General features: G+C 36.7%; 1 protein-coding gene across 4 annotated transcripts in view; it reads left to right on the top strand.

The window, feature by feature from the left end:
• ABTB3 (ankyrin repeat and BTB domain containing 3) overlaps window positions 1–12,784 on the top strand; it is a 223,051-nt gene that overhangs the window by 196,787 nt on the left and 13,480 nt on the right. For 2 of the 4 annotated variants that reach the window (XM_070947801.1, XM_070947800.1), the window contains exons 9-13: window positions 524–617; window positions 718–853; window positions 3,787–4,007; window positions 8,360–8,538; window positions 12,471–12,576. In XM_070947801.1, the coding sequence (XP_070803902.1) occupies window positions 524–617; window positions 718–853; window positions 3,787–4,007; window positions 8,360–8,538; window positions 12,471–12,576 (736 nt within the window). Of the gene's footprint in view, window positions 1–523; window positions 618–717; window positions 854–3,429; window positions 3,469–3,786; window positions 4,008–8,359; window positions 8,539–12,470; window positions 12,577–12,784 lie in introns of all 4 variants that reach the window. The other 2 variants (XM_070947799.1, XM_070947802.1) reach the window with 2 other exon arrangements.

The following is a 12,784-nucleotide window of genomic DNA, read 5'->3' as shown; positions in this document are numbered from 1 at the left end:
TTAGGGGGAAAACCCCTGCAAATTGCATTCATGTGTGGGATTCTACAATTCATTTGACACACAGCATTAAAAATCAGCTGTTCCTGTCACCTTTTCCCTTGATATTTAATGCTTTTTTTGGTGGCAACCAAAGATGACTACCATCTTGTCTTATGACCTGGCCCCTAATTTAATGGCCCTTAACCTTGGACTTCTCTACTTATTAATTTGCTGTTACCAGATCTGGGCTGGAATATGCACTAAGTAAAGTGCAAAGAACTACATCGCTTTATTGGTTGTCTATTGGTCATCTGGATTTTTGCATCCCATATGCGATAGCTAGTATTTATGTATTTTGCAGCATGCAGCTACTTTAGCTTGCACAAGTTTTGGGACTGCAGATTCTGGCTCAGAATGATGGGGCTTGCAATAAAATGGATCTCAGCACTAGGTTGAAGAAGATTGCCCTTCTGTGTTGGATGAGCATTTTAGTTGTTGTGTAGAAATGTTTTTTTTTAAAAAAAAACAATGGATTCTTTTATAGCTACTACTGGATGCAGGAGCCAAAGTAGAAGGCTCTTTGGAACATGGTGAGGAAAACTATTCAGAAACACCCTTGCAACTGGCAGCAGCTGCTGGTAAGGATTATCTTATCATAATACCTTAGTTAATATTGTTTGATTGAAGAGAATAAGAAGCAGGCTTTTTAAAAAGGCTTTCATTGTTACTGATTTGTAGGAAATTTTGAACTGGTTAGTCTGCTTTTGGAGCGAGGTGCTGATCCTATGATTGGAACAATGTACAGGAATGGAATTTCCATGACTCCACAAGGTGATATGAACTCCTTCAGCCAGGCTGCTGCACATGGACACAGGTATATTTGGTATGCTTTTGGTTAAGTGTTAAAACAATGTTTGAATGGGATATTTAAAGCATTTGATCTGCAATTCTTGTACATTAAGATTCACATATATAAATTTACACTGTCAGATTTTTCTTAAACGTTATTTTTAACAAAATAGGTAAAGGATACATTCTATTTGCTATTGCTGTTGTCCATGAAAACTAAACAAAAGTAAAGAGGTAGTATATATAACCGTAATAATCAGTGGTGGGTTTCAAATTTTTTTACTACCGGTTCTGTGGGTGTGGCTTGGTGGGCGTGGCATGGCTTGGTGGGTGTGGCTTGGTGGGCATGGCAGGGGAAGGATACTGTAAAATCTCCATTCCCACCCCACTCCAGGGGAAGGTTACTGCAAAATCCCCATTTCCTCCCAATCAGCTGGGACTTAGCAGGCAGAGAATAGATGGGGGCGGGGCCAGTCAGAATTTTTACTACCGGTTCTCCAAACTACTCAAAATTTCCGCTACTGGTTCTCCAGAACTGGTCAGGACCTGCTGAAACCCACCTCTGGTAATAATGCAGGAACAGACACCACTGAGATGCAGGCAATGAGTTACAAGCTGGATGTTGGTATTAAAGCAAGTTAAAAATCAAGATAGCCTAGAGTTAGGAAAAATATTATTGTCCTGGCAAACTCTTACCTTAAATGCTTAAAATGTCTATTTTACCCTTTAAGCTTCTTGCCAGATCAGATTACATGTCCCATTTGGGGAAGTTTGAGTGGCAAGATCAGTTTTTTTAACTGTAAGGTACTCATTTTGCTCCTTACATTATCTACAAATCAAATACAGCCAAAAAAAAAATAAATTGGCTGTATTTTATCAATTCTGAGGCTATCAGACTGGGGACAAAGACAGAATTGACCTGTAGGCCGTCTCAAACCAGGATCTATTTAGGACAGGCCCGTTTAGCTGTCCAGATTTTAACAGACTGCAACTTGTGTCGGGCTGATGGATTACAAGACAAAAAAATCTTGACGAACATAATTTTCCGTCACTTGATATTTGTTTTAGCTTTATAACTCAGTTGCTCTATCACCTGAAATAGCTTTCAGGAGCACCTTTCAATGAGATTTCAATGAAAGGCAAAGACAGAAGTATTTGTGGAGTCAGGACCATTGCAGTAGAGAGAAGTCCCAAATATAGTCCTAGATCATAGATGTACAACATACGTAAAACTTCAGGAAAGGAATATGAGATACAAGGTTTGTTCAGGAAATAGATATTCCAGATATTCTTCAAATTCAATTCAAATTCAAATCTTTATTGCCAGTGCACAACATATGTACAATGAGATTGGTTGAGCTTCCTCAGTGCACCCCGCCCCCCAAACACAATACAATTCTTCAGTATAAAGATCTGGTAAAATCACAAGGAAAAACAACAGATCTGCCAATTTTATTGCCTCGGCAGTATTCAGAACTAATGAACCATTAGGCTAGTAACAAAGGGGAAAGAATAAGAGGTGGCTTGTGAGAAAATAAGACAAGTTTAAGGCAGGGAATAAGCATGTGTATATATGAATCAGAAAGGCACAAAGACATGACTGTAAATCACCTTGTTACTAAGCGCTTAGTGAATGAGGTGTCTAAAAATGCCATTAAGTCATACAGAATTTCTGTCTGTGCTGCTAAACCCAGACATCTTCTTTGCACTTATAAATCATCCCTTGATGATGCAATCATTGGATGATAAATAATCATCTGTAGAATTAAAGAGGAAAAGTTAGCATTTCGGTATCAGAGCCAAGAAAATACATGAACTGAAGGTGCAAAAAAAAAAAAAAGCCATTTGAAAGGCAACCGTCTATTATTTGTGGTAACAAAGGATTGGATAGTTGTCTTTGCCACCACTTCTAATGTTTTTCATTTACCAAGATCTTCTTCCATTATGTCCTTATATCCTTTAGCTTCAAAAATCCAGGAACTGATTTTGACTATAAATTAAAAATGTCATTAGTTATAGTAATATCACTATAGAGATTTATGTAGATTTGTGTAGATTTATTATAACTATAGAGATTTATATAGAAATTTATAGTAATATAACTATAGAGATTTATGTTCCTTTAAATGGAATGCACCTGGACAGCTACCCAATTGGACCCCAGAACTCTTTTGCAAATGGCTTTATATTTCCATTCTAAAAATAAAGATGGATGGGATGGATTCTGTTCCAATTGAGAAATCATATCTCACCTGAAGTTTGGATGGAGAAAAGCTTAGATTTGGGGCAGACTCAGTCTTCCCCTTGATGCATCTGTCATAAATGAAGTCAGCCAGATGTTCAATAAAGAACTCATTGTAGAACTCTTTGGCCATGAGTTGCTATGAGCTATGACACATTTAGCTATGCCTGTCATCACCTGGAGAATTCTGGATTGCAGTGATCAGAGGTATTAAATGTTTTCTCCTCTAATTGCACAGCACAATAGACACATTATTGCAGATAGCAAAATAAACACCTTCCTCCCCGTCTAAACAAACACAGAGATACATACACCCAGCCCACTTGCTTCGGATACATTGCTTATTCTATCCCCCACAGGACTGAACATGCGCAGCTAGCAAGATGTAAGCGTATCAGGTAGGTGGGAGGTAAGGGAGAGGTTATACGCTGGGTTTCATTGCTTGTTTCTAGTTATTTGTTCATTGGGAGCAGCTCCATTGAACATTAATGGCCTTTGGATGAAAGCCTGTTGATGGACAGGATATGGGGTTTTTTGAATTTTTGACTTGCTCATGTACAAAGAAAAGAATATACTTTGTTTACTAGATCTTGTTGGATGAATTAAGCAGAACTAGTATTAGCCAGATGGCTAGTTGTCTTCTGTTTCACTGTTAACAATTCCCATATGGTGGCCTCTGCCCTTCCCTTTTCTGTCTTTTGGCTTGTGATTGACAGGAACGTGTTTCGTAAGCTTCTTGCTCAACCAGAGAAGGAGAAGAGTGATATCTTGTCCCTGGAGGAGATATTGGCTGAAGGAACTGACTTAGCAGACAGCACGCCTGCTCCTTTATGTGCAAACCGCAACAGCAAGGCCAGACTCAAAGCTCTGAAAGAGGCGATGTATCACAGCGCTGAACATGGCTATGTGGATGTAACCATTGACATCAGGAGTATAGGTCAGTTTAGATTTCCTCTCTCATGAGAAATTACTCGTCAGAAAAATGGTTTGATGTAAGAGACCCTTGTCTGTTGAACTGACAGTTTTGACTGCTCCTCAGTTCTTGTCAAAACAGAAATCGGGCAACTGATAAACATGTCTAGGAATACTGGAAATTCAAGTGTTAAAAACAAGTATTTTTAATTATTATGGATTTATTACATCAGAAAAAGTACAGCTCCCATTCCATAAATTTGTAAATATGTATAAAAAAAAAATTTCAAAAAAATTTGTAAATATGTATATTGTTGTGAACCAAAGTGAAATACATTTTGCTCTTGGCCAAGAAACCAAGAATAGCTGGGAACATTTTTACAATCATGACCATGGCAAGGGGGAAGGTGTTGGGTCCCACCCAGTAGATAAAGGAGTTGATATAGACTGCTAATTTCTTCTCTCTGCCCCCAAAAACCTTCAGCTCAACTAGAGCTGCTGGTTCTCTGGTTTGAAATGTGTACATCTGGAAATAATCACAATAGGTTTTGGCTTGCGTTGACATTCATTTTCTGAAAAGACAGAAATCAAATGAATTTAATGGCAATAGCAATAGTACTTAGACTTATATACTGTTTCACAGCCCTCTCTGAGCAGTTTACACAGAGCCTCGGTGGTGCAGCGGACTAAAGTGCTGTTAAGTGCTAGCACTTAGCTGCCAGCTGCCTGCAATTAGTGCAAGTTTGAATCTCACCAGGCTCAAGGTTGACTCAGCCTTCCATCCTTTCAAGGTAGGTCAAATTTTTATATTCAATTTTAATTGGTTTTAAATTTTATAAATCTATGTGTTTTAATATGGCTGTACACCGCCCTGAGTCCTTCAGGAGAAGGGCGGTATAGAAATCTAATAAACTAAACTAAACTAAACTAAACTAGGTAGATTGAGGACCCGGATTGTGGGGGCAATAAGCTAACTTTGTATAGAACAACACCGCTTAGGGGGGGCCAAAAGCCCTAATAAGCAGGTATATACAAAAAGGTATGCAGGCTATTGCTATAATGCATTGTAAGCTGCCCTGAGTCTACAGAGAAGGGCGGCATATAAATTGGACTAATAAATAAAATAATAAATAAATACACAGTCAGCATATTGCCCCCAACAATCTGAGTCCTCATTTTACCCACCTTGAAAGGATGGAAGGCTGAGTCAACCTTGAGCTTGGTGAGATTCGAACTGCCAAATTGCTGGCAGCCGGCAGTCAACAGAAGTAGCCTGCAGTACTACATTATAACCTCTGTGCCACCAGTCCCATTAATAAATTGAGTAAAGAATTGTGGTCCTGAATATGTTGCTGAACTACACCTCCCAGCTTTCTTCACCATGTTGGTTCTGTATCCTGTAGATTGTAGCTCAGCAGCATAGGAAGAGCTTCTGACTTCTCAACCCTTTCCTAATTAAAAGTATTTTAAAATAAACAGGCATGCACATTTTTGAAAAAGATCATGCTGGTTTCAGTAGTACTACATAGCATCCTTCTTTTAAGCAAATGCCCCAGCCTATTCTAACAGATGACAAACTGGGGTGCTTAGTAGGTAGTAAATTTCTGGAAGGAGGTTACTTTGGCTTTACAGTGTAGAATCTTTCCACAAGTAGCAATTCTGGTTCAATCCAGTTTGTCTTTGAAGAGCAAAGAAGACAATTTTAACCCTAGAAATGAAATTGACTAGGAACTGCTTATGAAAAAGCAAAAAGCTTGAATGTGCAGACTGGATGCTTGGACAAAAACAGATGCTGTCTAAGAAATACAAAGAAGACAGCTGGGAGGAAGAAAAATAGTATATGCCCATTTTCAGAGCAATGCTTTTTCAAAAGAAATGATATATGAGCAATTCAGAAATATCCATATATAGTATTTGTTAAATGCATACATTATCCAAAGCATCAATAAGTATCCTAAATTGCATGCTTATCATAAATTATAGTTATTTTTGCACTGAATTTAAGATACTGAATAGGCCAAAAGAAGATCAACATTAAACATCTTCTCTTATTATCATCAGAGAACATGCTGCTGATGCTGCTCTAAAATCAGCTTTCTGAATATCCGCATCTCAAAATTTCTATTAGATAGTTTAATTCATGAGTTATTTTGGTGAACAGGAAACTGGTAGCAGAAAGGAAAACAGAGCTCTGCACTTTTAGTCCTACCCTAAATGTTATTTTAGTTCTACTGTTGCTGATCCTGGGGCTCCTCCTATTTGTCAGAAGGAAGCTTCTTAAAATCATGAAGGATCATGATACCATTTAGAACCTTGATTATTTGGGATTCCAAACTGTGACATCACCAAATGTCACCAGGGTAGGGTAGGGTAGGGTAGGGTAGGGTAGGGTAGAATAGAATAGAATAGAATAGAATAGAATAGAATAGAATAGAATAGAATAGAATAGAATAGAATAGAATAGAATAGAATAGAATAGAATAGAATAGAATAGAATAGAATAGAATAGAATAGAATAGAATATCTTCTTAGTTCTAGATTGCTTCTCTCTTTGATTGGTTTCCACCCATTGCTTCTTGTCCTGTCCTCAGGTGCTTTGGTGAATAGCTTGGCTCCCTCTTCTTTGTGGCAGCCCCTGAGATATTGGAACACAGCTATCATGTCACCCCTAGTCCTTCTTTCATTAAACTAGACATACCCAGTTCCAGCAACTGTTCTTTATATAGGAGTGACCTTGCTTTTCTTTGCAACAATAAAGAGAACATGGCAGAAACAAAGATAAAGGTGAGAAGTGTGGCCCCAAGCAGTGCAAATTTCATGTGAAAAATTATCCTGGCAGATAGTAGGCAGTTCTTACTACTATAAAAGAGTTATATAAAACTTCAACACTAGGTGTTTTACTTACATAAAGATTTGGCATTAGGGGTTCCATATGGAATTTGACCTGTCTTGTTTATTTGGGAAGGTCTATATTTCCATTCTTAATTCTCCCATGGTTACCCAATTCTTCTCCCTGCACTCTGCATGCAGAAATTCTCACTTAAAAAAAAATGTGTGGAAATGTTGCTCAGTTTTTGCAGCTCACAATGATTCTCCCATTTCGTTTTGAGAAGTGCAGTTCTGACAGGGCGCAATTATACATCAGGCAGGTAAACTTATTGTAGGATACCTGTCGTGTCTTTTAATTGTCCCTTTAGTTAGGGCTAAAAACATTTTCCCTCATCAACAAAACTTTGTGGGTACATGTCTTCAGAACACTGAAATAATAATGAAATTGTGCTGTTTTATCATTGTCATTGCAATGTGCTTTTCCTAATTAAACCAGCTATTTTGTAATCAGGTCTAACATGTTTGGCATTCCATAGAGAATTATATTTAAATTAATAAACATTGAACAACTGAGATTATTTCTTCAGATGGCTGCTCGGGTAAATAGAGTTTTACCAGTTAACAGCAGTGTGGAAAAACATAACAAAATAAACTTGAAACTTACAATGTCTTGATTGTGTAGAGCAGATTTTCCTATATTAGGTTCCTTCTAGATATGAGGTTCCATTAATGTGCCAACCAGAGAATTCTAGGAGTTAAAGTCTACATAACTGGAGGATCAGATTGGAAAAGACTGCTATTAAGAGTTAATTATAATGGCATAGTGGTGAGAATGCAGTATGGCAGGTTAACTCTGCCTAGTGCCAGGAGTTCAAGTCTGACCATCTGAAGGTTGATTCAGCCTTCCAATTTTCCAAGTAAATTGAGGACCTAGATTATCGGAGACAATATGCTGATTCTGTAAACTTCTTAGAGAGGATTGTAAAGCACTATGGAAAGGTATATAAGTCTAATTGCTATTGCTATAGTTGTGCTGGGTTTCCAAAAATGAACAGTATATCATTATTGCTAGATGTTATGTGTCATATTTATACGAGGTCTGTGAAAAAATTGGTCATGATGGTTCCATCTTTCAGTTCTAGTCTTTAAGGCAAGGTGCTTTCAGCTGGACATTCTATCTCTCCAAACCATCTTCTCCTCACCATTATTGCTCTGTCTATCCATTTGACTCTGTTTTTGGATTTCAGTGCCCATCCTGAAGCCATTGTTACTACTACTCCTTGTTCTTTTCACTGGCTGCTTGTTTAACAAAGGCAGGTGACCTGGTAATTATATCCAAAAAGAAAAGCACACGAAATTGGCAGTGGGTTCTCCATTTGTGTTATTGGCTAATAACCAATGTACAATGCTATTAGGCATTGACTCTTAGGAAAGGAAATAGTGTATGTAGAATCACATTCATAAGTCAAAGGTCTTCATGCTATAATATTGTTTCTGATTTTTTTTACAATCAATAGAAATTTTTGGAATACTTTTTGTTTTAAATAGGTGTTCCGTGGACTCTCCATACCTGGTTAGAATCTTTGCGAATTGCTTTTCAACAACATAGAAGGCCTCTCATCCAGTGCTTGCTGAAAGAATTTAAATCTATCCAGGAGGAAGAATATACTGAAGAACTCATCACACAAGGATTGCCTTTGATGATTGAAATCTTGAAAGCAAGTAAGGTAGGTGACACTACAGACTTGTCATTTTGCAGATAATAACAACTATTTGTAATAGGCTTTTCTGCTTAAAAAGCAAATAGCTTATAGATCAAAACAGAAGCATTACAAATGCAAAGGAAGAATTTATGTGCAACAATAAAACTTTCCCCAAAATATTTGAGGTAAAGCAGTCTTTAGAGCAGCAAACCATCTACAATCTACAATCCAGTGAAAATAAGCATTTTAATCAGAAGCTGATTAGACAATGTATTGAAAACAAGTATTCACGCTTTTATGTTTCAGACTACACTGCCTTGTCTTGTTATCCTCTCCCTTCCTCTCCCTTATTAAGTAACAGTTATTTTGTTAGTAACACTTATTTGTGTAATACACCTTCAAACTGAAATTGCAAACTGTGAACTGCAATATTGGTGTAGAAGGAAAGCAAACCCAATTGGTTGCCAGTTTGAATGTAATGGGAAAGAATTTGCGATAGCACAAAAAATGAATAATGAAGAATATTGTACAAGTAGAAAAGTTAGGGGGATCATGGAAGCCCTGTTCCATGAATGGCTTCACATTGGATGCTATCCTGTTCAGATAACCATGGATTATTGAGCAAGCAACTATTGGATTGATTCACACAACACCAGAAGCTAACATTTAATCACTCGTGGCTTTCTTCCATGTGCCAACCAAACCCCTGAAAATTAATCCAACATGCATGACATTTAGTGGGTGTGAACAGACATGCCTTTAAATGAACTGTGCATTGTAAAAGCAATTCATATTAATAATTTGATTGAAAAAAATCAAATTCTCAATAATATGTAAAAATTGTAATTATTTTAAAAACTTTTAACTTCCAGACTAGAGCACTAGATCAGATCTGGAAGATATAGCAGTCTATATCACTGTGGTTTAATTCCTTAAAAGGCAAATAATAATAATAATTGAAGTGCATATTTGGTTTCATAGTATCATTTAGATATTAAAAATGTCCTTTGAAATATAAAACAGTATGATAACGAAACATGCATTATTCAGAGGAATAAAAGATTTTGGTTGTTAATAGACAAATGCTGTTTCAATAGACAAATGCTGTTTCAAGAAAATATCCCATATATTTTGGGAAGTAGCCTAGTGCAGACTTATTATTATTTGAAATTAAATCAACTTTTAACTAGATTATTCATGTCTCCTTTCTCTCTCAACCAGATAGATTTTTTTATGGTCTAGTGACTATTGTAACCTATATGTTACTTGTCATCAATGTCAGTATTTCTGTATCTAAACAGTTCAGAAAAGCCAGGATCCGCAATCTTCATAAATGTGCATCTTGCATTCTCCATATGAGAGACAAACATCAGGTACACTAGTGTGGCATGCCAATATACTCATAATTAACCAGTGTCACATAAAATGATTAGCATGGTGTTGTCTAGAAACTAACCTTGGATTTGATGGATTTGCATTTAAATCCTTATAAATAATTCCTTCTAAAACATATTTCATCAATGGGTTTTAAAGACCCCTTCTGTTGTTGTTTTTTTAATTTATGAAAAGGAAATATTTGTTGAAATTTCCTGAAGAACCAAGAAGTATTGATTCTGTATCTTGTGTGCCCTCTTTTGATCTGACACCCATAAACATTTTCCTGGACCTGAGTTTCTGAGGCACAAATTTTTAAAGATCTTTTTAGTCTTGGCATTATTCCCAGTAACCACTGAAAGACATCTTATATATCTCATTTGATTAATGGTATTCTCTTTGGAAGAGCTATAATTTAGTTTTGTCAAAATAAAAACCTATTTTTCTCAAAGTTGACGTTGCCTCTGGCTGTTCACGTCAACATCTTAAATTCGATACTTACATATGTTGACTAGTATTAATGAAGTATTGAATTTCAAATCTTCTGATAGCAATCTTTCAAAGTATTATTTAATCATGAAACACTGATACTGGAGATTTTCCCCAAAGACAGTTTGACAAGTTTGGGGCAATGCTCCTTTTTGTGTTAACAATACCATATGAGGTCAGTCCTTTGAGGCAGAACAGTTTCAATAACGTCTACTGGAAATCTACTTGATTAATTGTATGGCATAATAACAGAATTTTGAAAGCCTGACAGAGATTCTTTTTCTTCCTCTTATACCAATGAGAGTCAAGGTAGGGCAAACTTGAATTTCTGGCTTAATCCCTCCTCACTTCCAGATCTAAACTTATATTTTTGTAAAAGCTGTTGAGATCTTTCTTCAAGGCCACCTTCATATTTCTCTGGGTGTGGTTGGAAGAAGATGATAATCATATCGGTGTGACTTATGACAAACGGAAACTCCTAGAATCATAGTGATCTTTTAATCAGCAATTTCCCTTTCCCAGTTTGTTTTTATTCACATATGGATAGATTTCTCAGAGACAGGAAGAAAAAAAAATGCATGTCACATTCCAGTACATAATGCAGTTTTCTTATAAAAATTCAGCAATTGCTCAAAGATTGAAAGCATGTTCATCTGAACAATTTTTTAAAAGGTTCTACTGATATCATCATAATCTTCATCATCATCATTGTTCTTTCATCCATTCATTTTAATATTAGATGGCTCATACTACTTTAGTTTATCACCTGTCTTTCTGCCTATTTTTGAAAAAAATAGTCTTGATAGAAATAGATGGAACTTTTTTTCAGATTTTTTGCCCCACTCTAGCTTCATCAATTCATGGTCACCAAAGCTAAAAAAAACTGAAAAACAATTTGCTTTGAATGATGATGGCTTTCTATATTGTTAGTTAGGACAAAAATAGGATGAAAACTATAATTATATTATTTGGATTGGTTTTTGCATTTGGATTCTAGTTATTGCAGTAAGAATGCCTTATTTATAGACCAGAAGCTTTCAAGTTCATAACTTCAATGAACTATTCAGCAATAGAGAGTTGTTTTCATCCATCTTGCTGCAACCTTTGCTCCTTCCTCTATTAGCCTGCGAGAGGGTGGGGAGAGGGAAACAGAGACAGAGAGACAGAAAGAGAGACAGAGACAGAGAGATGGATTGGATCAATTTTAGAGGAGCGCCTGAAGAAAACATCAGTACCAGTGGGTTAAAACCTATGAGGAATAGCTTCAGCTATATTATCAAGGAAAACCTCTTGACTGTAGGATCTAGTGAACTAGTGAAATAGGCTACCAGATGAAGTGGTACCAATTTCTTAACCAAATGCATATTTTCCTGGGGGTGTGCTGCAGCAGTAGAGGAGAGACACAGAGTCCTGGGAAAAGATGCAGCTGCTTTAAGGAGGCACATATGATACATGAATGTCCTCATACGCTTCATAGCACTGTTTTTCCTAGCAATTTGAAGTATGGCATAGCACTTTTGTGTCTCTCCTTGGCAGCCAGCCTCCGGTGCCTGATGCACGGATATATGTTGTTAATCCTATTTTTATTAGAATTGCCAGAAAATGAAAATATGCATTTACAGTTTTATTGAGCTGTGAAGTTGACTTAATTTTCCTCTGAATTTTTAGCTGAAAGGCATAAAAACAGGTTTGCATTATGTGGTTTTATCAGAGTATCATTCTGCCTGATGAGAGGCATAATTACCCGTAGTGGTGGTTCTCAACCTGTGGTCCACCCCGAGGGACAGGGCGCAATGTCATCATAGAGGGCCTACAAAGGCTTGATTTAATATTTAAGTCTTGGTGGTCCATGGCCATGGTCCGTGGCCACAAAAGGTATTTAAAGGGGGTCTGTTGTGAAGGAAAGGTTGAGAACCACTGACCTATGGGATATCTCCACAATGTTGATTTATCAGCTTCTAATGCAGTAGAGAAATTGTTCAAGGAAAGTAAGACAATATCCGCTCACATTTTTAGATCCTCAAAGCCATAAAACATTTGAGTGAAGTAACTTTGTTTTGTGTTTATTTTACTGCATTTTTTTTTTGTTTCAGAATGAAGTGATTAGTCAACAGCTGGCTGTCATTTTCACTCATTGCTACGGACCTTATCCTATTCCCAAGCTTACTGAAATCAAACGCAAACAGACATCTCGTTTAGGTAAGCATGTGCTACATGAGATCTTTGGCTTCAGTTTAAAAGATGTGTACTGTAGACATTTGGTCTTGGTAGACTTCATGCAATCCAAAATCAGAAGAGATCATAGAATATCCTAATTAGGGCCAAAGTTATTTACTTATTTATTCAATTTGTATAGCTGCCCATCTCACATTTGTGACTCTAGGCAGCTTGTAAAATTAAAAATAAT

Source organism: Pituophis catenifer, unplaced genomic scaffold, assembly GCF_029215685.1.
Source record: "Pituophis catenifer annectens isolate HBS135680 unplaced genomic scaffold, rPitCat1.0.hap2 SCAF_7, whole genome shotgun sequence".
NCBI classification, from domain to species: Eukaryota; Metazoa; Chordata; class Lepidosauria; order Squamata; family Colubridae; genus Pituophis; species Pituophis catenifer.
This window is presented reverse-complemented; position numbering and strand designations above follow the sequence as displayed.